Source organism: Bos grunniens, chromosome 16, assembly GCF_055505025.1.
Source record: "Bos grunniens cultivar Pamir isolate PY7600 chromosome 16, Bosgru_T2T1.0, whole genome shotgun sequence".
NCBI lineage: Eukaryota > Metazoa > Chordata > Mammalia > Artiodactyla > Bovidae > Bos > Bos grunniens.
Genome location: NC_141180.1, coordinates 21,647,479 through 21,673,728, shown reverse-complemented (window position 1 = coordinate 21,673,728; position 26,250 = coordinate 21,647,479). Strand labels below are relative to the sequence as shown.

Genomic DNA, 26,250 nt, shown 5'->3' with positions numbered 1-26,250 from the left:
TATGAAGTACTCAGGAAGCGTTTGGTACAAGTCATCAGTCAGTCATCAGTCAGGAATTAATTGGTTATCCATTACTGCTCTGAAATCCACAGCTCCTCCTCCACATTTGACCCAGTGTCCCCACTGAACCATGAGATCAGGGAAAAATTGAGAGACAATATTACACAACTAACACATGACATAAAACAATGGGTTAAGGTAAGAACATCAGAATTAGAAACTTCATGACAATGCAGTCCTATGCTTCTCACACTGGACAACTTGTAGCCACTGTCAGGGTGCCACAGGATCAGCACGAATTTTATTTTATAAGCAAATTAAAATATTACCTTAATTTTTAACAAACAAAAATATTATAATATGGAATATAATGGAATAAAACTCAAATCTGTATTACTTTTTACAACAAAACAGGAAAAACTTCAAAAAAAATTTCATACTTGGACCACGACAGGTACACACACATCCCACGCAGACACATGTTCACATACACATACCTTGCATCCCCGGGAGTCACTCCCTGCCATTTGATGGAAATGTTTGAACAAGAGCAGACATTTGGACACATAACTGATGAGCTGGGAAGAATCTCTGGAAGGAATCCATCTGTGCAGGTGATGCAGTGTCTAAGCCAGAGACTCAGGCCAAGGCATACAGCTCTTTGATCTCCAGACCTGTAGCACTCCAAACTTTCCACTGCTGGATAAAAATTCTCTCTTACATAAGACTCTATAGGTACCTAGGTGGCCAGTGACTCTCTTGCTTTACCTGGGGCAGGAAGTGTTTGTTCTCCAGTTGGTAAGTCCTCAGACTCCTTATAGAAACACACCTCAATATTTTAGAGTTAAGATATTCTCCCTTTGGGCTTCCCTGGTGGTCCAGTGGTTAAAAATCTGCCTTCCAATGCAGGGGACATGGGTTCAATCTCTGGTTGGGGAACTAAGATCCCACATGCCACAGGACAACTAAGGCCGCAATCTGCAACTACTGAGCCTCTGCAACTAAGAGCTGATGCAGCCAAATAAGTAAATATTTTCAAAAATAAAGATACTCCTCCTTGATGGTAACACACATATGTGACTCAAACTCACTTAAACTCTTCAAATAGAGGGAAATGTCATGCCACTTACCCTTCTTCTTCTCTCCAGGTTTCACAGCCCCAATCCCATTTATGTTTCCTTGTGCAATTTCCTTCCCTCAATCACTTTGGGAAGTAGGGGAAGTAACAAAGGCACAGGAGAAAGGAAATAGGAATTAAAATCTGGATTTAGTTTTAACATTGCCACTTCTCAGCCATGTGCCTTTGGAAAACCATCATTCCAACTTTATCGGTCCCAGTCTCCTCATTTTTAAAATAAAGTCTAAAAAGTACCAAAAAAGGCAATGTCAAAGAATGCTCAAACTACCGCATAATTGCACTCAGATCAGATCAGATCAGATCAGTTGCTAAGTCGTGTCCGACTCTTTGCGATCCCATGAATCGCAGCATGCCAGGCTTCCCTGTCCATCACCAACTCCCGGAGTTCACTGAGACTCACGTCCATCGAGTCAGTGATGCCATCCAGCCATCTCATCGTCTGTCGTCCCCTTCTCCTCTTGCCCCCAATCCCTCCCAGCATCAGAGTCTTTTCCAATGAGTCAGCTCTTCGCATGAGGTGGCCATAGTACTGGAGTTTCAGCTTTAGCATCATGCCTTCCAAAGAAATCCCAGGGCTGATCTCCTTCACAATGGACTGGTTGCATCTCCTTGCAGTCCAAGGGACTCTCAAGAGTCTTCTCCAACACCACAGTTCAAAAGCATCAATTCTTCGGCGCTCAGCCTTCTTCAAAGTCCAACTCTCACATCCATACATGACCACAGGAAAAACCATAGCCTTGACTAGATGAACCTTTGTTGGCAAAGTAAAGTCTCTGCTTTTGAATATGCTATCTAGGTTGGTCATAACTTTCCTTCCAAGGAGTAAGTGTCTTTTAATTTCATGGCTGCAGCCACCATCTGCAGTGATTTTGGAGCCCAGAAAAATAAAGTCTGACACTGTTTCCACTGTTTCCCCATCTATTTCCCATGAAGTGATGGGACCGGATGCCATGATCTTTGTTTTCTGAATGTTGAGCTTTAAGCCAACTTTTTCACTCTCCACTTTCACTTTCATCAAGAGGCTTTTGATTTCCTCTTCACTTTCTGCCATAAGGGTGGTGTCATCTGCATATCTGAGGTTATTGATATTTCTCCCAGCAATCTTGATTCCAGCTTGTGTTTCTTCCAGTCCAGCATTTCTCATGATGTACTCTGCATATAAGTTAAATAAACAGGGTGACAATATACAGCCTTGATGAACTCCTTTTCCTATTTGGAACCAGTCTGTTGTTCCATGTCCAGTTCTAACTGTTGCTTCCTGACCTGCATATAGGTTTCTCAAGACGCACTCATCTCACAAGCTAGTAAAGTAATGCTCAAAATTCTCCAAGCCAGGCTTCAGCAGTATGTGAACCATGAACTTCCAGGTGTTCAAGCTGGTTTTAGAAAAGGCAGAGGAACCAGAGATCAAATTGCCAAAACCACTGGATCATCAAAAAATCAAGAGAGTTCCAGAAAAACATCTATTTCTGCTTTATTGACTATGCCAAAGCCTTTGACTGTGTGAATCACAATAAACTGTGGAAAATTCTTCAAGAGATGGGAATACCAAACGACCTGGCCTGCCTCTTGAGAATCTGTATTCAGGTCAGGCAGCAACAGTTAGAACTGGACATGGAACAACAGACTGGTTCCAAATAGGAAAAGGAGTTCATCAAGGCTGTATATTGTCACCCTGTTTATTTAACTTATATGCAAATTACATCATTAGAAACGCTGGGCTGGATGAAGCACAAGCTGGAATCAATCAAGCTGAAATTGCCGGGAGAAATATCAATAACCTCAGATATGCAGATGATACCACCCTTATGGCAGAAAGCAAAGAACTAAAGAGCTTCATGATGAAAGTGAAATAGAGTGAAAAAGCTAGCTTAAAACTCAACATTCAGAAAACTAAGATCATGGCATCTGGTCCCATCACTTCATGGCAAATGGATGGGGAAACAGTAAAAACAGTGACAGACTTTATTATAAGGGGCTCCAAAATCACTGCAGATGGTGACTGCAGCCATGCAGTTAAAAGACACTTGCTCCTTGGAATAAAAGCTATGACCAACCTAGACAGCATAATAAAAAGCAGAGACATTACTTTGCCAAAAAAATGTACATCTAGTCCAGGCTATGGTTTTTCCAGTAGTCATGTCTGGATGTGAGAGTTGGACTATAAAGAAAGCTGAGCACTGAAGAATTGATGGTTTTGACCTGTGGTGTTGGAGAAGACCCTTGAGAGTCCCTTGGACTCCAAGGAGATCCAACCAGTCCATCCTAAAGGAAATCAGTTCAGTTCAGTTCAGTTGCTCAGTTGTGTCCAACTCTTTGTGACCCCATGAACTGCAGCACACCAGGCCTCCCCGTCCATCAGTCCTGAATATTCATTGGAAGGTCTGATGTTGAAGCTAAAACTCCAATACTTTGGCCATCTGATGCAAAGAACTGACTCATTTGGAAAGACTCTGATACAAGATTGAAGGCGAGAGGAGAAGGGGACGACAGGGGATGAGATGGTTGGATGGCATCACCGACTCAATGGACATGAGTTTGAGTAAACTCCGGGAGTTGGTGATGGACAGGGAAGCCTGGAGTGCAGCAGGAAATGGGGTCGCAAAGAGTCAGACACGACTGAGCGACTGAACTGAACTGCACTGAAAAAGTACCTTACAGGGCTGTGATGCAGATAGACTGAAATCATATATGGCAAAACACCACAGTGCCTGTTAAATAGAGGTTTGCCATAAATCTCTGCCTCTCTGTATTCCAGGTTCCTTACCTGCTGTTAAAGGTGTTTCAATCTAAACGGTGGCAAAACTCATGAATATGATACAATATGATGGTTAAGGGCTCAGGCTTTGCAGTGTGAATTGGATTCGAGTGCCAGAGCATCCCTTGACTAACTGTAAGACTTCAAATAGGTTACTTAACCTGAGTGTTCTTATTTGTTAAGTGATTGTATTATAATAGATATCCTCACAAGGTTGTTGTAGGATGAGTAAGACAATGTACAGTTCACAGCATGTAGGAGGTGCTCAATGAATATTTGATGCCAGATGAATGCACGAGCTAGGAAAAGCACTTGGCACGGTGCCTGCACATGGGAAGTGTTCACCAGTGCTTGGTGCCAGTGTTGTGTAAAAGATCCTAACAGGAGAGATCCCTTCTGGGCTGTTCAGGGCATAAGTTCTTAGGCTCTCTCATCATGGTAGTTCATAGCTTTTATCTTAGCTGGTCTTTATTATTGGCTTCAAATCTAATCTTGGGTTATTGCTTTTAATTTTTCTCCTGATCTCTCTCTCATCGTCATAATCCACTGCATTCATAGCTTGTCTTCCCCCGAGACAGGCATCCTTGGTTCTTTATTTATATCACCCAGTGGTATTGGCAGAGTTTGTCCATTTAGGGGCAATGAAAGTGAGTCCAGAAAAGGTAAGAGACTTCACCAAACTCATGCAGTGTCAGTATCAGTCATCAAGTGGCAGAAAATCAATTACAGGACTTCTAGTCAAGGCTTGTTCAGAAAAGCGTACTGGTTAGTAAGAACCATGTGATATATTTAATACAGGGCTTCCCAGGTGGTGTTAGTGGTAACGAATCCACCTGCCAATGCAGGAGATATGAGACACAGGTGTGATCCCTGAGTCGGGAAGATCTCTGGAGGAGGACATGGCAATCCACTCTAGTATTCTTGCCTGGAGAATCCCATGGACAGAGGAGTCTGGCGGGCTACAGTCTGTGGGGTGGCAAAGAGTCAGACACGACTGAAGCAATTTAGCATGCATGCAAGCATATTTAATACAAAATTGCAGTTATTTAAATACCCATTCCATAAACTTCAAAGTTATCAGTCACTGTAAATAGGCTCATTGAACTTGACATATATATGGGAATATATATTCATAAAAATAGAAACTCAAACATTAACTTCTGTATTTCCTCCTTGTCTCATTTGTCAGTCAGTAAAGGTGCATACCACTTTGACGGTTCTACTCCTCTGCCCACTGTTCCACATATAGAAAGAGCCCATGTGTGCACAGCATGAGTGCATACACGTATTTTAGCGGCACTCACATTCTTGTTCTCTCGGCCTGAATAAGTGACTGCAGATAAAGCCAAGATCCCCAGGAGTGCTGTTCTAATGCTGAATTTAGCACACCAGGACAATTTCCATAGGAGCCGCTTATGATGCCAAAAAACAAAGCTCAGACTTCAGTTTCTGGAGGACACTGAAGGACACGACAAGCTGATGGAGAAGTTTCTTTTCTAAGAATAAATGTCTGTAGTCATAGAAAGGGAGATGGCCAAAGTTCATTATTTTCTGGGAGCTGTCCATATATGGACGTTATAGATTCTCTGCATGCTGAGAAAATACTTACTGCCTTGCTCCACATTGCTTCTGCAACATAGCTTCTGTACAAACCTCCTAAGAATACTTCCTTTTTCACTAAGGATGAATACTCTCTATGATCCATGACATTGTGACACTGTGACACCATGTCCTAGCGCTGGTCCAAATGACATTGATTAGAGGGATGATGTCACTGAATGAACCTGACTGGGGTATATAGCCTCACCCTGGGAGCATTTTTAAAAATTATTTCCTTCATTCAGTAAATAATATTTTAGACACATATGATTCATTATTCACTGTAATAAGAATATTTTCTCCTGTACGAGCTGGCTCTCCACAGTTTCTCTAATAAAGCTGCTAAGCCCAGGACTATGTAGAAGAAACCCAAAAAAATCCCAATTCCTATTTAACAACCAAGAAATGGGTGAGGAGCTGAGTACTTCATTAATCATGTATTTACTGAGTGCCTACTATGTGCCACGCACTGTCTTAGGTGTTAAGTGCAGGCCACAGGAAGTGACCGCGGTGAGTTTGTTCCTTATCCTCTTGGAGTTTATAACAGACAAGTAGTAATAATGCCAGCAGTCAGTGCTAGGAGAGGATGGCAGTAAGAAACAGATGAAGCACACACCAGAGGCGCCAAACCTGGTCAGAGAAGTCTTCCCAGCAAAGAAAGATGTCTCAGTGAAGGCCACGTGAAGGAAGACTCACATCCAGGAAAGAAGGATGTGAGTCTGTTAGCCTGGAAGCAGGGCAGGGAGAGCAAGAGAGCAGGTGTTCCCAGCAAGAGGATGGATATGATAAGGGCTCAGAGGTGAAGGAGGACCTGCGCATATAGCACATCATCAGTAGGCTTTACGTTCAGTGTGGTTGGAGCCTAGAATGCAAAACTAGAGTTGCTAAGACTGAATTTTTGTATCCCTCCGAAATTCGTATGTTGAAACCTAGTCCCCAGACTGATGTATTTGTGGAGACTGTGGAGGAGGGGTGATTAGGTCAGGAGAGCAGAGTCCTCATAAATGGAATTAGTGTCCTTATTCAAAAAGACCCCAGAGAGATCCCATGCCCCTTGTGAAGACACAGGTGAGAAGATGTGAGAAGTGAGAAGATGGCTATCTATGAACCAGGAAGCAGGCCCTCCCCATACACTGAACCTGCCAGCACCTTGGCCTTCAGCTTGACAGTCTCCAAAACCATGAGAAATAAATTGCTGTAGTTTATAAGCTAGCCAGTCTATGGTACCACATCACAGCAGCTTGAGTGGATAAAGACAGCAGTGATGAGGGCTGAGACTGGAGACTGTCCTAGCTGCCTCCGCCAGCATGCGGAGCAGAGGGCAGCCCCAGCTGTCCCTAGCATCCAGATTGCACACAGTGTGGAGGACATGTGCTACTACTGCCTGCCTGCCTCCTTTCCTCCAGCTTCTGGTAATAAAGCATTAGTTTTTCTATGATGAGCTTCCCTGCCCCCTCTCAGTTTATGTAGCATGGGTAGGACTGATCCCATCCCCGTTCTAAAATGGACACAAAATTCATACATGACAGAGTCCTGCAGCTCCCTGCCTGAAGTGATTCATTTGGCAGTTAGCACATGTCCAGGGACAAGTCCACAAAGCATGCTCCCAGAGCTTATGCTTGAACTGCTGGGAAATAAGTCTTCTCACTGGATTGACTAAGATGATAAAATAGCAACCTGGAGCCATGGGCAGCCATTGGCCCACCATTCATTCAATCTGCAATAGTTTCTTGGATAACTAGTATGTGCCTCATGCTGTTGTAGACGTTAGGGACACAGGAATAAGGATATAATTCTGCTTTTTAGGTTTTCACGATCGACTGGAAAGGCAAACAAAATAATCACCTTAGATAAAAGTGATAAATGTTACATAGCTTCTTATATGATCACAGAAGGGCAACCAACTCAACCAAATCTTACTAGGAGGAAGGAAAAAACTCATTAAACCTTATTGGATAATTAGGACTTAATCAGGTGAATTGAGGCATGGGGGTGGTTCCAGAAGAGGAATCAGTAAGTGCAAAGGCATAGAGGGGAGGCCCAGCTGGACAGGCTCTGGTGAATATGGCTCTCACCATATTCAATTAGACAGGAAGATAATGCCCTTTCAGGGGAGTGTATATACCAACATACTTGTTTTGGACAGTGAATATGAGTCACAAGCTCCTGAGAAAAGTCTGCAGGGATTCAAATGTGTGGTGGGTGGTATTTATTTGTTTATATGTTGCTTCTTTCCTGAAGATGTGTGTATGTTTTGATTTATGTGTTATCAGCACACAAGTCATAATGAAAACCATGGACATGAATGACATTGTCAAGGAACAGCACAGACTTTAAAATAAAAAATGAGATGAAGAATTAAAGGTAAAAGGCAAAGAAAGAGAAGTTCATGAAGACTAAGAAGGAGGAGTTGGAACAGCATCAAGGAAACCAGGGCATAAGACATAGGAAGAGGTAAAGAGAATAAAAACAGTAAGAGATCAAGTTACATAGGAACTTGAAAGTACCCACGGGATTCCATAGGGTTCGTGGAATGGTGAGAAAAGGGGTAGAACATTAAAGAGGATTGTTTATTGGCTGGCTGCTTGGTTGGTATAAAATGGGAGACACTTGAACATGCTTTTCCCTATGGTGGAGTGGAAAGCCAGTGTAAAAGAGAAGCTAAAGAGATGGGGGAACAAGGGAAATGAGTGATGGATGTGGTTCCTTAGGAGGCCATAGAGGGATGGAGCTCATAGCCCAGGAGAAGATTACTTGGGTCAGGAAGTACACTTCTGCCATTTAGAAGGGCTGGAGGCAGCAAGGGACATATAAATGCCCGGGTGGGTGCTAGGCAAGGCTAAATATGCATACTAATTATGTTAAATAAATTGATCTTATCCTTCAGATTCTATTAAAACATGTTAATGAGACGCCCACAATTTCCAAAGCTAAAAATGACTGAGCTGATGGTGCTGGGTTTCGGGAAGCTGAGGACGCAACACACAGTCACTTGTAGGTTTTTTTTTTTCCCTATTCTATTGGAAGCACAGCCTGACTTATTCTTGATTCAATTTAATTTCTGTCAAGCTGTAGCCTGTGGGTCACACCTATTTTAAGAAATTTCATTTTCCTTAGTGCCAGGCTCTTGCGTCTTTGCTCCTCAAAAATCAGCAGCAGTTAGAAAAGTTCCAATCGATAACCACTTGGAAATAGATATTTAAGATGAGTCTGTGTGGAATCACTACCTTTAAGACATCTTTTTCAGAAACAATCTATCCTCTTACCAATATCATACTATATGTGCACCCATCCAAAAAGGATCCTTCAGGTTTAGGTCACAGAAAATCACAATTTGGGCTTCCCTAGTGGCTCAGTGGTAAAGAATTCGCCTGCCAATGCAGGAAACACGGGTTTGATCCCTGATCCAGGAAGACGTCACATGCCGCAGAACAACTAAGCCTGTGTGCCCCAGCTGTTGAGTCTCTGCTCTAGAGCCCAGGAGCCACACCTACTGAGCCGGCACACCCTAGAGCTCCTGCTCGGCAAGAGAAGCCACCACCGTGAGAAGCCGATACATCACAGCTAGAGAGTAGCCCCCTTGCTGCAGCTAGAGAAAGCCCACTCAGCAAAGAAGACCCAGTACAGCCAATAAATAAATTAATAAAAAATTATTTTAAAAAATAAAATCACAATTTGATAAAGCCTAGATGATGACATGTGAAATCTATTTCATAAATAAAGTACTCATTCCCAAATGAGACATGGAGCAAATTCAATGCTGGGTAAAAAGCTGTTCAGCAAGGGGAAAACTCACAGTAGATAAGGAATCATTTACTGACAGAGTTATCCCTCCCACCCATTCATTTTATAGCACAGAAACTGCAGCCCAGAGTGCCATATGGTTTGCCCAGAATTCAGGTCTCCTGACTCCCCACCCACTGTTCATCCCTCTTCTCATAACATCTGCTTTTTCTGCTGGGCAGCAAACATTATTGGACCAGAGACATCTTTCATCTTGTTCACTTAGGTGCCCCCAGCATAGAGGTAACCATCAGAAATACCTGTTAGTAAGTTAACCACACTTAGGGTGGGCCACTGCTGATCCTTTGTGAGGTTTTATAAAGAGCTGAACATCAAAGTAAAAGATCTCAACAGGAAAAAAAAAAAAAAAATCACCAACACATAAACATATGGTTTAGAAACTCTGAAAATACCAGGAACTCCAGACATGATTTCCAGGGTGGCAGTCTCAGGAACAGCAGCTCAAGGTAAGGATCCATGCCAGGGTTTCATTTGTCATTGGGTTGGCAGGCCCCACGCCCCTGGTCATCTATATAGCTTGAGAATAGAAGTTTCCACCACTGCCTCTAAGTTAGCTTTCACCAATTTGAATCCACCTTAAATATTTAACAGGCTCTCTCCCTCCCTCAAACACTGTAAGTGCTAGCCTCCTTTGATCTTCCCATAACCAAACCTGCCTAAAATTTTTATCTTTGCTGAAATCACATGTCCTTTTTGCACATTAGCAATGCACTCTATCCCACAGGGAACAGCCCCTGCCAGAGTATGCAGGTCCTTGGAGGAGTTAAGACTTGAAAGGGGCGTTAGCCACAGTTAAAGCTTGTTTTTTTCAAACAAGACCCTGTGAGTTCCCCTTCTGCTGAAAACCATGTGCCAGCTTGAAAACTTTCTACTCTGGTTAAGACCAAATGTTTCTCAAATGAATCTTCTAAAGGGGTCTCTAGTGGGAACTGTATTCCCTCTTAGCCTTCTTCAGTTTGAGTTTGCTTTGTGTTAATTGGTTAATGGTCAAAGTAAGTACTTACATCTTTTGCCCCTAAATCAGGAGTTGCTGCTGCTGCTTCTGCTATATCCCAACATGACAGCCTGCTGTTCCTCACAACTGGCAGACACTGTAAGCTGTGTTGCCACGTCAGCTGCCCAGAACCTTTCTGCTTCAGCAACAGTTTCCAGACGGAATTATTTGTATGTAGATCCTGAGGCTGGAAACATGCTCTAACCACCATATTGAGAAGGTCTGGGTAATTACAGAAAGAAATCGCAGACCCTTTCATGTATCTAAATGAGAATTCCAAAAGAAACCTAAATATTATGATGACTTTCTAAACATCATGATGACTTTCTAAACATCATGACAGCAAGTTAATAACTGACCAAAAAATTCAAGTGAAAAAAGTAAAATTTAGACTTGTAGACAGCATCATAGATTTTAGAAAGTTAAAAAAATTATGAGCCTGAGCTGAAAAAAATCATGAGCTTGGAATGGCAGAAAACTGAAAAAGTAAATGCTCATAAATAGAGAGATTTTTTAATGGATTATGAGACATTTAAGTTGTAGAATATTCAGGTATCTAATGACAAATAATGAATTAGAGATATAATTTGACGGGATTTGAAGGGGTTGATTTGAAGGGGTTTCTATGAAACATTAATGAGCCAAAATAAAAAAGGTATAATGTTATTCTGTTTGGGGTTTCTATGACATATAATTGAGTGAAAAGTATAATATTATCCCATATGCTATTATATATGCATATATATTATAATATGTGGTTATATATAACTATGTATCTATATAGATAAAAGTATACAAAAGGTATATCCCCAGCAGTTAATAATACTTGCTTTGTTTGAGGGGGAGGCGATACAAGGACAACAACCAGGGATGGATGTGATTTTTTTAAAGGCTTCACAATAAACAGCATTTATTACATCCCATGTATATAAAAGTATCTGTATGTGAATGGCATGTATACTTGAGAAGTGTGTGGAAGTTAACAAAAGTGTTAATTAGATATCTTAGGATGGTGGGCTTCCAGATGATTTTTATTTTATTCTCTATAATTTTACATGTATTTCAATCTTTCTCAAAGAAAAAATTTCTTTATATAATCAGAACAAGCAATAAAACTGCTTCTGTTATGTAAAAATTATTGACAAGTGGTAACTTGCCTGAGCACTTCTGTTTCTGAGGCCCTCTGCTGAATTTTAAATAGATTTGGGTTTTTTCCTTCATGTTCCAAATACACTCAAGAATTCTGAAGATGTTCTTGCGCTTATCTGGAGCAGACAAGCCATGCCAAAGAGAAATGTAAAACACTATTGTAGCCCAGACCTCACATGGCCCTCCTCTCCTTTGAGACGGATGGCAGAGGGGGGCCACACCTTCACACCTTCCTGTGATGTGCAGTGCAGTGAGGGGGCTCTATGGCATGTGCACACAGCCCTGTGACAGAGCTGTAACCCATACTGCCTCAGATTGTGCCTCTCGGGGTGACTCAGGAATCATTTGGGAAAATGCCGCCTGAGGAAAAGGGAGTTGGAATTGACCAGTCAATCCCTGCTTTCAGCAACAAAGCCAGAAATTGAGAAATAAGCTCTTATTGACCAGTGACCAAACAGCCAACATATTTTACATAATTAAACTACAGGCAAGGTCATTCTGTATCCACTGGCCACAGTTCCTGAATTAGAATGAAATGAGGTATATGGATGTACTTGGATGTAAAATTACTTATATGGAAACACCACAGAGTTGTTTTTTTTAAATTGGTACAATCATAGAAAATTCAAGATGTCCCATCACCTTAAAGACTATGTATTAAGTAGATGTGTGTATGAATCAGAAAGCATATATTGTGTATATATATTCATTGCTCTGGAATGGGTGAAGCTCCCAATTTTAAACTTAAATGAGAAAAAGACCTGATGTAGATAAAATAGTTTAATTATAGAAATATTTTGAAAATAATGTTTTAAAAATAAATGTTGTTCCTTAGTTTCAATTACAAAATAGAGGCCAAAAAACTTTAACCTAAAATGATCTTGGATTCACCTCATCATTTTAGATAGAAATAATTAGAGATGAGAGAGGTTAAATAACTTGCCCAAGGTCACACAGTAGAACTTAGGGCTCTGGCTCTCAGAGATCATCTCACAACACTGTGCTGCAAATATTAAGAATAGATCATACATAACCTGATTTGTCATAACTAGTGAAGACACCCATAATTACCATACTCTTGCTTAAATGCAAAGAACACCTCCTTAGATTTATGCAAAGAATACTTAAATATGACCTGCATTTGCCATCTTGTCTTATGATTAGTTTAGGCTCTGTTATCTTGTTAATAATCACTGACTTAGACAAATGAAGGATACAAACAGAAATCTGTAAAAAGCAGATGTAAATAAATGCCATATGTGTGATGTCAGCTACAAGAGATGAAGAGAGGAAAATAAACCTAAGGTAATTTCAAGGATGAGAAGAAAAGGAATCAATGCAAAAAGAGATAGGAAAGAATATTCAAAATATGAGGTTTCTTGTTTGAGAACACATCTACTGCTCAGGCTATTATGGACGATCCTGGGCCTTAGTTTACATGGGACTTGTGACCCTGATCCAAAGACCATCTAGCAATCTCATTTTCCACACACTTCCCTCACTTAAAAAGAGACACATTAGGAAAATATGCAAAAAGTATACCCATATTTTCACAAACTAGCATTTTCCTTGGCTCAGACATCTCCAGTAAATTGAAAAGGTATAGATGTGTGTATATGTAACCAAACAACTGAATAAAAAGGAGAAAATGCAATGACTGCTATGTTCCCAAATACATGGTTTCTCACAGGCACCTACTTCACAGTTTCACTAGCAGATTCAAGGAATCAACTCAGATGTTGGTGAACCACAACAGACAGCAGATCACAATATGCACAAATGTTTCCTCTTGAAAGAAGTTTACGCTCCATCCCTTAAATTAAATTACTTCTAATGACAGTCCAGTCTCAGCATTTACCCACCATAAGGCTAAGTTGCTGTTGTTCAGTCGCTAAGTCATGTCTGAGTCTTCGGAACCCCATGAACTACAGACCGCCAAGCTTCCCTGTCCTTCACTATCTCCTGGAGTTTGCTCAAACTCATGTTCAAGGCTAAGTTATGAGAAGGGAAAACATCTTAAACTTCCCAGGAGAGATTAAGCAAAGGGTTTTTGAGGAGAGGCAGTATATTACAAGGGTTATGTGTGTGGGCTCTAAAGCCTTACTACCAGGCTGAGGTCCTGGCTCTGCCACTCTCTAGCCCCATTGATATCAGGTAAGTCATTGAATAGCTCTGGGCCTCAGTTTTCTTATCTGTAAAATGGGGTTAATAGTAACTCCCTCAGGGGTTGTTGTGAATAGATATTAAATTATTACAGCTAAAAGCATTTAGATTAATTTTACAAAATCCATGCAGCTGCCTTAAGGAGTAGTTCCTATTATTGCTCTTCTTTCTTTTTTTTTTTTTTTTGCCCATTTTAAGCTTTATTTTTTTTCTTTTTATTATTGATTCATAGGAGTTCTAATTCTGGATCTGAGTCCTTTGTTAGAGATATTTATTAGGAATATTTTCTCCTAGTCTATGGCTTGCCTTTTCATTTAACTGTCTTTTTTTTAAGGTCTTTTTTATCGAAGTATAGTTGACTTACTACGTTGTGATAGTTGAGATTTACTATGTTGTATATGTACTATGTATTTATTATGTTGTGATTTACTATGTTGATTTCTTCTGTTGTGTTAGTTTCTGGTGTACAGCTAAGTGATTCAGATATATACAAATATATATAATTCCAAGCTCCTAATTTATCCCTCCTCCCTCTTAACTGTCTTTTAATAAGCAGAAACTTTTAATTTTGATGAAGTCCAATTTATCCATTTTTCTTTCTTTTAAAATTAGTGCTTTGGGGATCTCATGAAAGAAATCTTTGCCTGCCCCCAAAGTTATGAATATATTCTCCAATGTTTTCTTCTAGAAGCTTCACAGTTTCAGCTTTCACAGTTAGGTCCATGATTCACCTTGATTTTTTGGGTGAAGGGGGTGAACTTGGTAATAGCCAGATAGGAGAGACGCACAGAACGAGGTGTGTAGGAAGGCACAGGGAGTTCCCATGCCTTCTCCCGGCATGCCACTCTCCCCAGATACCCATGTCTCCATGTGTCACTGACACAAAATGAGAAAAGCTTTCTTTTTTTACAAATAAGAAAGCTAAAACTCACAGAGAATGAGCAGTTTGCTCAAAAGTCCCACAGCCAGCAAGGATAACCCAGACTTTGAATCCAGGCCTACAAACGTTTCATCATTGTTTATACTGCCTCCTAAGTCAACAAGGTAACAAACATGGTTACCAGGCGATGGGGGCGGGGGGCGGGGGGGGGGGGGGTCGTAAATTGGGAGATTGGGATTGACATGCATACACTACTATGTGTAAAATAGATAACTAATAAGAACCTATTGTATAACACAGGGAACTCTATTCAATATTCTGTAATGACCTATATGGGAAAAGAATCTAAAAAAAGAGTGATATGTGCATGTGTATAACTGATCCGCTTTGCTGTACACCTGCAACTAACACAACATTGTAAACCAAATACACTCCAATAAAATTTTTTCAAAAAAACAGACAACAAAGATCCTTTTGTTGTTATTGTTCGTTCATTCATTCATGTCTTCAGTCACTGGAGAGCTTAGTGTGTGCCAGGCTCTGTCCCCGGTGTTGGGGATCTAGCCATGACCTAGGCAAACCAGAAGCAAACTGTCTTCATGAAGCCTACATGCTGATAAGGGAGGCAGACAAGCAAACAAAAATCAATCCATCATGTAATAAAAGAGACAGCAGTCAGTGCCCTGAAGAAAATAAGAAAGCGATGGAGAATAGACAGTGTCAGGGTTGAGATGGGCTCCTTTAGGTAGAAGAGTCCGAGAATACTTCCCTGAGGAGAGACAGTTCAGTGAGGGGTGCTCCAGGCAAGATCTGGAGAAAGAATGGAAACAGAGTGCACTGTGATTACACTTTGTGAAGCACGAACAAGACTGACCTGTTGGAGGTGTGAAAAGGCTCCTGCCGTGAGCTGGTCTGGAGAGGGAAGGTGTGAAAGAGCTTCTCAAAGAAAGGGGAATGAATGAACTAAGGAAACGAGGTAGCACTGCCAAATCCACTTGAGTCCTGTGTTCATAAAATTAAGACCAGTCAGGGGCTGTGTGTTTTCACTCAGTCACTATCTGAGATCTGGTGCTTGGATGCAGACATGAACGGGTGAGTAGAGGGTTATCAGATCCTGGGGTCTGCCAGGTGCAGGCAGCAGAAGGGTAGAGAGGCAGCGGAGTTGAGCTGGGCCATGGACTCACACTGGGGAGGTGGAAGGCAAGGCCAGGGGGCATAACAGACAAGTGGAAAGAGGTAGAGATGATGGCCTGCTGGACCCAGCGAGGTCAAAGGATGGTTGGCACTGGGGTTCTAAAGGGAGTGAGCTGGAAGTGAGGAAGTGGCAGTCACAGTGAAATGCCAGAAACCAACATTGTTGAGTGGGGACAGGTACTAGTAATGACAAACACCGGTATTACTGAGTGGCTGTCTGAGAGGGGAAAAGGATTGTTGAAAGTAAGGAAGTTTAAGGATCGAGAAGCCAGAATAATACTTGGATCACCTCTACTGATGGTCTCAAACCTTCACATACTAGAATGACTGGGAGCTCTTAAAACCTACACAGACCTCCAACCCCCAAAGATTCCAGTTCAATCGACTGGGAAGAGGGGGAGTGGTGCCTGTGCTTTTTTTTTTTAAGCTTCTTGAATAATTTTAGAGTGTAGTCAGCACTGGGGCTGACTGATCTAAGCAGGCCATCCACCAAGACTGAGGACAGATGAGGGTGGAAGTGAGCCGGCAGGGGTTGAAGCATCCCTGGATCAGGGGGTGACGGCAGGTTGGTGGAGGACTACAGTGCAGAGGTTTCTAGAGATTCAAGGGCCTGTCTTTCAAATAGGTCTGGGAGTGGCCATGAGGAGCAAAGCAGACACCAATCCCATAATCAGGCCCTGGGACACCTGAGGGGTGTCCCCTCATCCCCAAGAGTGAGTCAGGTATCCAAGCAAAGAGGTGATAGGACATTCAGAGAAGAGGCTGAGGACATAGGAGATGGTTTTGGAGTCAGGAGGATGGGAGTCAAATAAGGAGATGTACAAAGATGTGTAAGGAAGGGGGTCTGGGAGTCTTGCACAGAAGTAATGACAAGGGAAGGCATGATGGATTAGTACCAATGCCTTTCAGGGAAGATGGGTAATCGATTCTAATTAGAACCTCTCTTTTGCATTTTCTTTAGACTCTCAGGCAGTGGATTCATTTCCTAGGGCTGCCATAACAAATTACCACAAACAACAGAAACTTATTCTCTCATAGGGAGCTGGAAGTCGAAAATCAGCAGAACCATGCTCCCTCTGAAGGCCCCACGGGGGAAATCCTTACTGCCTTGTCCTTGCTTCTGATGACTCTAAGCAATCCTTGGCATCCCTTGGCTTACGGCTGCATCACTGAGAGAGTCAGTTCCTAGGCAGGTTGATAGGGAGTCTAGGGGTCCCCAAGGAGAGAGGGGTCTAGAATTATCAAGGAGGAAGAAAGGACAAACTTTTTTCTTTCTCCACATTCCTTAGGATTATATAACAATAATGTATTCTGCCTAAGGACAGTCTTCGGATTCAACCTTCTGTTATCTTAAAATGTAAATTATGGGAGTAGACCTGGTCTTTACAAGGATGTATCTTGCCTGAGGACAGTGTTATCTTAAAATGTAAATTATGGGAGTAGGTCTGATGAGGTCTTTACAACCTCCAGACATTCTTTGGATTATATAACCTCATTGTTAACACTAGCAAGCGGGTACTCTTTCTGCCCCCTTCTGATGCCTATGTCAGAAGCTTTCTCTATCTCCTTTATACTTTAGTAAAACTTTATTACACAAAAGCTCTGAGCAATCAAGCCTCATCTCTGGCCCCAAATTGAACTCTTCTCCTCCGGGGGCCAAGAATCCCGGTGTATTCGCGTGATTCAACAACCTTTCATCACCCCAATGTTTGACTCCATCTTTACATGACTGTCTTCCCTCTGTGTGTGTCCAAGTCCCTCCTACTTATAAAGACATCAGTCACTGGGGAATTTGTCAGTGGTTCTGTGCTTAGGTTAGGTGCTTTCACTGCCAAGAGCCTGGGTTCAATCCCCAGTCAGAAAACAAGCCACACAGCAGGGCCAAAAAAAAAAAAGGAAAATTATTTCTAAATAAATAAATAAAAAGATACCAGTCACTGGATTAGAGTCCACTGTAATCAGTACGGGCTTCCCAGGTGGCGCTAGTGGCAAAGAACCCGCCTGCCAGTGCAGGATACATAAGAGATGAGGGTTCGATCCCTGGGTCAGGAAGATCCCCTGGAGGAGGGCACAGCAACCCACTCCAATATTCTTGCCTGGAGAATCCCATGGACATAGGAGCCTGGCGGGCTACAGTACATGGAGTCACAAAGAGTCAGACAGGACTGAAGCGACTTAGCACACATGCACTAATCCAGCATGATCTCATCTTGATTATATCTATATCTAGAAGATTATATCTATGACAGACTTTATTTTCTTGGGCTCCAAATCACTGCAGATGGTAACTGCAGCCATGAAATAAAAAGATGCTTGCTCCTTGGAAGAAAACCTTTGACAAATCTAGACAGCATATTAAAAAACAGAAATATTACTTTGCCAGCAAAGGTCCATCTAGTCAAAGCTATGGTTTTTCCAGTAGTCATGTATGGATGTGAGAGTTGGACTATGAAGAAAGCTGAGCACCAAAGAATTGATGCTTTTGAACTGTGGTGCTAGAGAAGATTCTTGAGAATCCTTTGGCCTGAAAGAGGATCAAACCAGTCAATCCTAAAGGAAATCAGTCCTGAATGTTCATTGAAAGGATTGATGCTGAAGCTGAAGCTCCAATACTTGGGCAACCTTATGCAAAAAAACTAACTCATTGGAAAAGACCCTGATGCTGGGAAAGATTGAAGGTGGGAGGAGAAGGGGAAGACAGAGGATGAGATGGTTGGATGGTATCACTGACTCAATGGACATGAGTTTGAGAAGGCTCTGGGAGTTGGCGATGGACAGGGAAGCCTGGCGTGCTGCAGTCCATGGGGTCACAAAGAGTCAGGCACAACTGAGCGACTGAACTAAACTGATGAAGACTCTATTTCCAATTAAGGTCTAGGGTTTCAACATGCCTTTTGTGAGGAGGAGAAGGACACAGTTCAACCCATAAGAGGCAATCCATGGAGGTGATGTTACAGCTGGAATAGTGTTCTTATCCAAAGGGCAGACTCTTGGGGCTTCTATTAAATTCACTGCTCGCCTATCATCGCCTAAGAGGGTCATCTTCAGCTCTTCTTTATAAACCTCAGGGTCAGAACAGGGGAATGGGCAGCCTCACCAGGCACACATCCAGCTCGATGGACCCTCCTTAACCCTGCCTAAGTGTGAAAACAAAGCTGATTTGGGGAAAACCCATCCTCCTAGTGGATAAACAATTCAATTTTGTGTTCATGGCAGGTCAGCAGTATCTTTGAATATACATAGAGCATATATTTGATGAGAAGCTACAAAATGACAAGATAATGAAAGCCTCAAAGACTTCCTGCTACCTCACTATTAGCAGCAAGCAGTGAAGGAGGGATAAAGATGAGGAAAATAACCTGCATTGTGCTAAGAACCCAAATTTAGTTGAAAAAGTAATGTACTCCATCAGTCAATGATCAAGTGCCTATTATTGTAACAACGACACAAGGGGGAAAAAAATGCACAGTGCAGTTCTGCAAAGAACCTATCCATCCACCAACTGGGAATGTGAAGAAACTAGAGCCACGTTTTAAAGTCAATGTTAGTTAACTGTTAACTTGTATGGTGCAGATAGACTCAATAACACAGAAACCCAAAAATAGGAGGGATTCATGATTCCAGGATTACTCAAATGGGGCTTTCTGGAGTTTGGTAAGTATTTCTTTGGAGGCTGTTCTGTGTACCCCAGTCACCAGGCCGGACCCTAAGCCCCCGATTCTCACTCCATGAGATGATCAATGTTCCTCTTTCACAGGCAAAAAAACCAAGGTTCCCAGACACAATGTCATGACTCGCCCAAGGTCAGACAGTTTGTAACTTTAAGTCAGGAGTTGATCCAAATCTTTTATCCTCAAGTCCATGGCTTTTTCTACAACACACTGAAGAATGAATAGGGTTGGATAGGCTCAGGGAATGGCACCCCACTCCAATACTCTTGCCTGGAAAATCCCATGGATGGAGGAGCCTAGTAGGCTGCAGTCCATGGGGTCGCTAAGAGTCGGACACGACTGAGTGACTTCACTTTCACTTTTCACTTTCATGCATTGGAGAAGGAAATGGCAACCCACTCCAGTGTTCTTGCCTGGAGAATCCCAGGGAAGGGGGAGCCTGGTGGGCTGCCATCTATGGGGTCGCACAGAGTCGCACATGACTGAAGTGACTTAGCAGCAGCAGGTACAGGGAAAACAGGAGAGGGTCGTATGTGTCGGAAATAGGATTAATATTTTATTATTACCTTTAGCTAATTGGCTCCTGAGAGCCAGCCCATATCCCCAGATGAGATGCTGCAGTCAATCCTCCAGCACTTAAAATATCTGGGTCAGTGAGAAGAGGATCACAAGGTCTCCTTGTGCTTATTTTTAACTTAAAAATATAACCTTTAAAGAAAAGGACAGGATAAAAAAATGAAAAAAAAAAAAAAAAAGAAATGTTACAAGCTCAAGTCAAAAGGGAACTATTCAACAGGTTATTGAATAGTTATTCAATAGGTTATTGATGCTGACTTGCAGGGAGGGGTCCCTGGTGGGTCACAGTGGTCCCTGGCTCCATGAGAACTGAGAAGGGTGCCCTGGAATCTACATCAGAAAGTGGACTTGAGACTGGAGCAGACTAACAGCAGGAGACATCCAGGTGTGGGTGCCACTTCCCCATGCCTGTTCTCCCTTCAAAAAGACACTACCCTTGATCCTTTATTCCAAGAAGAAAGGGAGAGAGAAACTCAGCAGACCTGGTTCCCAGCTTCTAGCACTGGCTTTTGCAGCTTCAGAACAAAAGGAAAAGAAGGGTAATGTTTTAAGCTATCACTTTATGTTACAAAAGTGGCTCCAATTGATATGTGAATGTTGGTCTTATGAAAGATACTCTGAATGCTGCTTTGTGTTTTTTGAGACAAATCAGCAAAAATATAACATCCTTTGCACAGCTGTCCCTTCAACTCAAAGAGACCAGGAATGAGGAAGCTCTAAGTGCCACAGACTCTGTTTCCCAGGACCTCAGAGTGAGAGGTTTCTGCAAAGCATCCCACTGTGTCATGTGTCGAAAGGAGCACCGAAGAACAGTTTCTCTCAGGTCTGCGATACGATGGTCACTTTCCACCCCTGGGTTCCATGCAGGGGAAAGAGTATCAGAGGCAGGTTCTGAGTCTAACAAATTTACTCTCAGGCTGGGTCTCTAACCCCCTAAATGTTGAATATCACTGAAAGATAACACTACCACATACAATACAAGGGCATGCATGCTCAGTCATGTCCAACTCTTTGCGATCCCTTGGACTGTAGCCCATCAGGCTTCTCTGTCCATGGGATTTTCCAGGCAAGAATACCAGAGTGGCTTGCCATGCCCTCCTCTAGAGGATCTTCCCAACGTAGGGATTGAATCCACAACTCTGGTGCCTCTGGCATTGGCAGGTGGATTCTTTACCCTTGAGCCACCTGGCAACAAGGCAACTGTGCAAATCCTTGGCTACCTGAGAGCTGAATTGTGTGCCATTGGGAGGTACCAGGAGGCAAGGTCAATATAAGCTGGTTTCACTGAGAAAACAAGACTTCAGCTGAGCTCAGAATGGGCACAACTTGCACTGAAGGGAATGACAGTTTCTTGGAGTGAAAAGATGTGTTTCTTTGGGCACTGTGTGTGCACCACAGATGCAACAGTGAGCACAGTGCATCCTGGCCCCTGCTTTCACACGGCTGCAGTCTCCAGTGATTGGTTTCCTTAGAGTCCAGGGTACTGGATAGTGACAAAAGCTGACATTGATTTAGGGACTATGATGTGCCAGGCACTATGTTAAGTGCTCCACAAATATAATCTCACTTGCTCCTCACTGCAACTCAGAGATAAGTGGAGTTTCTATTATCACCGTTTTGTGAACTGGAGACTAAGGCACACTCAGATAATTCGTGGTGAAGCCAAAATTCAAATCTAGGGCTGCCTGACTCATGGGCCATTCCCTTCCCACTATACCTCATGGGAAATGAGGTCAGGGCAGGGTGGATGGTGGAATGCTTGGAAGCCTGGTGAAGCAGTCCATATTTGCTATGAAGGAGATAAGTTATTTGTTATCAGTGTATCTTCCTGCTGTTGCCTTACCTGCTCTAAGTCAGATTCCCAAGGGACACATCCAAAATTCAGATGACCTTCCAGACAAGACGTGCTCTCTCCCTCCGGATGTCCATCAGCTTTCCGGCCATAGTGAACTGCAATGACCATCTTTAAAGGAAATTTGAGTCCCAATTTTTCTCTATCCGTTAAATCCTAAACCTACAGGAAACCATGAGAAACCAGTCCCCGTGGTTTTTCTCATCTGCCCCCTATATTGGCCTTTTGTAGTTTTCCCAAGATTCAAAAGAACCCTCAAAGCTATCCAGAGACTGGCTTTTTAGGTGACATTTTATCACTCAAAACATATAAAGGAGAAGAGATGCTTGCAAATTTCTCCTTAGCTTTTACTTCCTCATCTTCCCAGGGAGGAAAGGGGGATGAGAGAAGATATATCTGCATTCTCTCCACCTCCCGAGAAGATGCGGGATTGTTCCTAGCCCTCAGTCCTTTCCTTTGCTCTGAACTGGGAAATATTGCTCCCCAAGGAAGCCAAGCAAGATCAGGCAAGGCAAGATGAAGGTCAACCCACCCAGTGGACAGAAAACTAGAAATGCTACCATAAAAGCAGAACTTTTTAAGTTCATATAGATAACATCTTCTTATCAACTATAAACCACTTCCAGGGACCTCCCTAGTGGTCCAGTGGCTAAGAATCCACCTTGCAATGCAGGAGATGCAGGTGTGATCCCGGGTCAAGGAACTAAGATCCCACATGCTGCAGAGCAACTGAGCCCACGCACCACAACTATTGAGCCCACACACACTAGAACCAAGTTGCCCCAGAACCATCATGCCACAGCTAGAGAACCCACATGTCAAAACTAGAGAGTCCATGGACCACGATGAAGATTCTGCATACTGTGGCTAAGACCTGAAACAGTCAAATAGATAAATATTTTAAAATAAATAAATAAGCACTTCCAGAAACAGGCTTTCATTTGAATCTCTCACAATAGTCAGGCAGATTTTAATGCTGACATTACCTTTTTTTTCCCCACTTGAGGAAACCAGGGTACATTATAAAGAAGTAAGTCCCTAAGGTCAAGGAGGTAAAACTTGCAGCCATGCCCTCTGAACTGTGCTCTGTCCTTTCTGGCATATTCACTCAGGAACCCTGATTTGGACAAAATGCCAGATAGGGACAGGAAAGCTTAATGGCCAGTCTCCATGTTGTCATCCTCCAAAATTAGAAAGATTTACCCAATGGTTTTAATTTCATTTTATAATCTCCTATGACTCTACCGTCCAACAATATGTGTTTCTCTTATACTTGTTGGTTTGGTCCTGGCCAACCTTTAAGTATGAAGTTCCATATACTCACTATTTCTGTGGAAGGAAGTGCTATTTTTACTTCGCCCTAAAACTATTTCTTTAAAATGATAAAGTTGTCCCTAGTTCTTGTGCTCTGGGATTTTGTAAGTTCATATTTTTATCCTATGATTTTCATTATTTTATAAATTTCAATTATATTCCCCTCTCAGCCTGGGTCTTCCTAGAATGAAAAGCCCTAATTCTTTTATCATCCCTCACAAAGGACTCTTTTGACCCTCTGGATCAATTTAGGTGTCCTCTGGATCCTGTCTGGCTCTGTATGTCTTTGAGGTATATCAGATCATCGGGCCCTCATCACTTTGTCCATTGTTCTGTATAAAAGAGCACAATGGCTTCAGATAAAATCAAATGTTGAAATATTTGAGAGATACTCTTTAAAAATCAAGCAATTATCCAACTGTATAGCATGGGGAACTATATTCAATCAGATCAGATTAGATCAGATCAGTTGCTCAGTCGTGTCTGACTCTTTGCAATCCCATGAACAGCAGCATGCCAGGCCTCCCTGTCCATCACCAACTCCCGGAGTTCACTCAGACTCACGTCCATCGAGTCAGTGATGCCATCCAGCCATCTCATCCTCTGTCGTCCCCTTCTCCTCTCGCCCCCAATCCCTCCCAGCATCAGAGTCTTTTCCAATGAGTCAACTCGTCCCATGAGGTGGCCAAAGTACTGGAGTTTCAGCTTGAGCATCATTCCTTCCAAAGAAATCCCAGGGCTGATCTTCAGAATGGACTGGTTGGATCTCCTTGCAGTCCAAGGGACTCTCAAGAGTCTTCTCCAACACCACAGTTCCAAAGCATCAATTCTTCAGTGCTCAGCCTTCTTCACAGTCCAACTCTCACATCCATACATGACCACAGGAAAAACCATAGCTTTGACTAGATGAACCTTTGTTGGCAAAGTAAAGTCTCTGCTTTTGAATATGCTATCTAGGTTGGTCATAACTTTCCTTCCAAGGAGTAAGCGTCTTTTAATTTCATGGCTGCAGTCACCATCTGCAGTGATTTTGGAGCCCCAAAAAATAAAGTCTGACACTGTTTCCACTGTTTCCCCATCTATTTCCCATGAAGTGATGGGACCAGAAGCCATGATCTTCGTTTTCTGAATGTTGAGCTTTAAGCCAACTTTTTCACTCTCCACTTTCACTTTCATCAAGAGGCTTTTGAGTTCCTCTTCACTTTCTGCCATAAGGGTGGTGTCATCTGCATATCTGAGGTTATTGATATTTCTCCCGGCAATCTTGATTCCAGCTTGTGCTTCTTCCAGACCAGCGTTTCTCATGATGTACTTTGCATATAAGTTAAATAAACAGGGTGACAATATATAGCCTTGATGTACTCCTTTTCCTATTTGGAACCAGTCTGTTGTTCCATGTCCAGTTCTAACTGTTGCTGCCTGACCTGCATATAGGTTTCTCAAGAGGCAGGTCAGGTAGTCTGGTATTCCCATCTCTTGAAGAATTTTCCACAGTTTATTGTGATCCACACAGTCAAAGGCATTTGCATAGTCAATAAAGCAGAAATAGATATTTTTCTGGAACTCTCTTGCTTTTTCAATGATCCAGCAGATGGCAATTTGATCTCTGGTTCCTCTGCCTTTTCTAAAACCAGCTTGAACATCTGGAAGTTCACAGTTCACGTATTGCTGAAGCCTGGCTTGGAGAATTTTGAGCATTACTTTACTAGTGTGTGAGATGACTGCAATTGTGTGGTAGTTTGAGCATTCTTTGGCATTGCCTTTCTTTGGGATTGGAATGAAAACTGACCTTTTCCAGTCCTCTGGCCACTGCTGAGTTTTCCAAATTTGCTGGCATATTGAGTGCAGCACTTTCACAGCATCATCTTTCAGGATTTGAAATAGCTCAACTGGAATTCCATCACCTCCACTAGCTTTGTTCGTGGTGAAGTTTTCTAAGGCCCACTTGACTTCACATTCCAGGATGTCTGGCTCTAGGTGAGTGATCATACCATCGTGATTATCTTGGTCGTGATGATCTTTTTTGTACAGTTCTTCTGTGGATTCTTGCCAACTCTTCTTAAAATCTTCTGCTTCTGTTAGGTCCATACCATTTCTGTCATTTATTGAGCCCATCTTTGCATGAAATGTCCCCTTGGTATCTCTAAATTTCTTGAAGAGATCTCTAGTCTTTCCCATTCTGTTGTTTTTCTCTATTTCTTTGCATTGATCACTGAGGAAGGCTTTCTTATCTCTTCTTGCTATTCTTTGGAACTCTGCATTCAGATGTTTTTATCTTTCCTTTTCTCCTTTACTTTTCGCTTCTCTTCTTTTCACAGCTATTTGTAAGGCCTCCCCAGACAGCCATTTTGCTTTTTTGCATTTCTTTTCCATGGGAATGGTCTTGATCCCTGTCTCCTGTACAATGTCATGAACCTCCGTCCATAGTTCATCAGGCACTCTATCAGATCTAGTCCCTTAAATCTATTTCTCACTTCCACTGTATAATCATAAGGGATTTGATTTAGGTCATACCTGAATGGTCTAGTGGTTTTCCTTACTTTCTTCAATTTCAGTCTGAATTTGGCAATAAGGAGTTCATGATCTGAGCCACAGTCAGCTCCTGGTCTTGTTTTTGTTGACTGTATAGAGCTTCTCCATATTTGGCTGCAAAGAATATAATCAATCTGATTTCATTGTTGACTATCTGGTGATGTCCATGTGTAGAGGCTTCTCTTGTGTTGTTAGAAGAGGCTGTTTGCTATGACCAGTGCATTCTCTCGGCAAAACTCTATTAGCCTTTGCCCTGCTTCATTCCATATTCCAAGGCCAAATGTGCCTGTTACTCCAGATGTTTCTTGACTTCTTACTTTTGCATTCCAGTCGCCTATAATGAAAAGGACATCTTTTTTGAGTGTTAGTTCTAAAAGGTCTTGTAGGTCTTCGTAGAACCATTCAACTTCAGCTTCTTCAGCGTTACTGGTTGGGGCATAGACTTGGATTACTGTGATATTGAATGCTTTGCCTTGGAAACGAACCGAGATCATTCTGTCGTTTTTGAGATTGCACCCAAGTATTGCATTTCGGTCTCTTTTGTTGACCATGATGGCTACTCCATTTCTTCTGAGGGATTCCTGCCCACAGTAGTAGATATAATGGTCATCCGAGTTAAATTCACC

General features: G+C 42.3%; 1 protein-coding gene across 10 annotated transcripts in view; it reads right to left on the bottom strand.

Annotated features, from left to right (window-relative positions):
• Positions 1-22,647, bottom strand: part of SEC16B (SEC16 homolog B, endoplasmic reticulum export factor) — a 77,677-nt gene extending 55,030 nt beyond the window's left edge. For 4 of the 10 annotated variants that reach the window (XR_015143212.1, XM_086343663.1, XM_086343666.1 and 1 more), the window contains exon 1: positions 10,304-10,420. Coding sequence is in view for 1 of the 10 variants with exons in the window: in XM_086343667.1 (XP_086199793.1) it covers positions 10,304-10,305 (2 nt within the window). In the remaining 9 variants the exon portion in view is untranslated. Of the gene's footprint in view, positions 1-10,303; positions 10,421-21,769; positions 21,890-22,593 lie in introns of those variants that run through there. The other 6 variants (XM_086343668.1, XM_086343665.1, XM_086343670.1 and 3 more) reach the window with 6 other exon arrangements.
• Between the last annotated feature and the right edge of the window lie 3,603 nt (positions 22,648-26,250).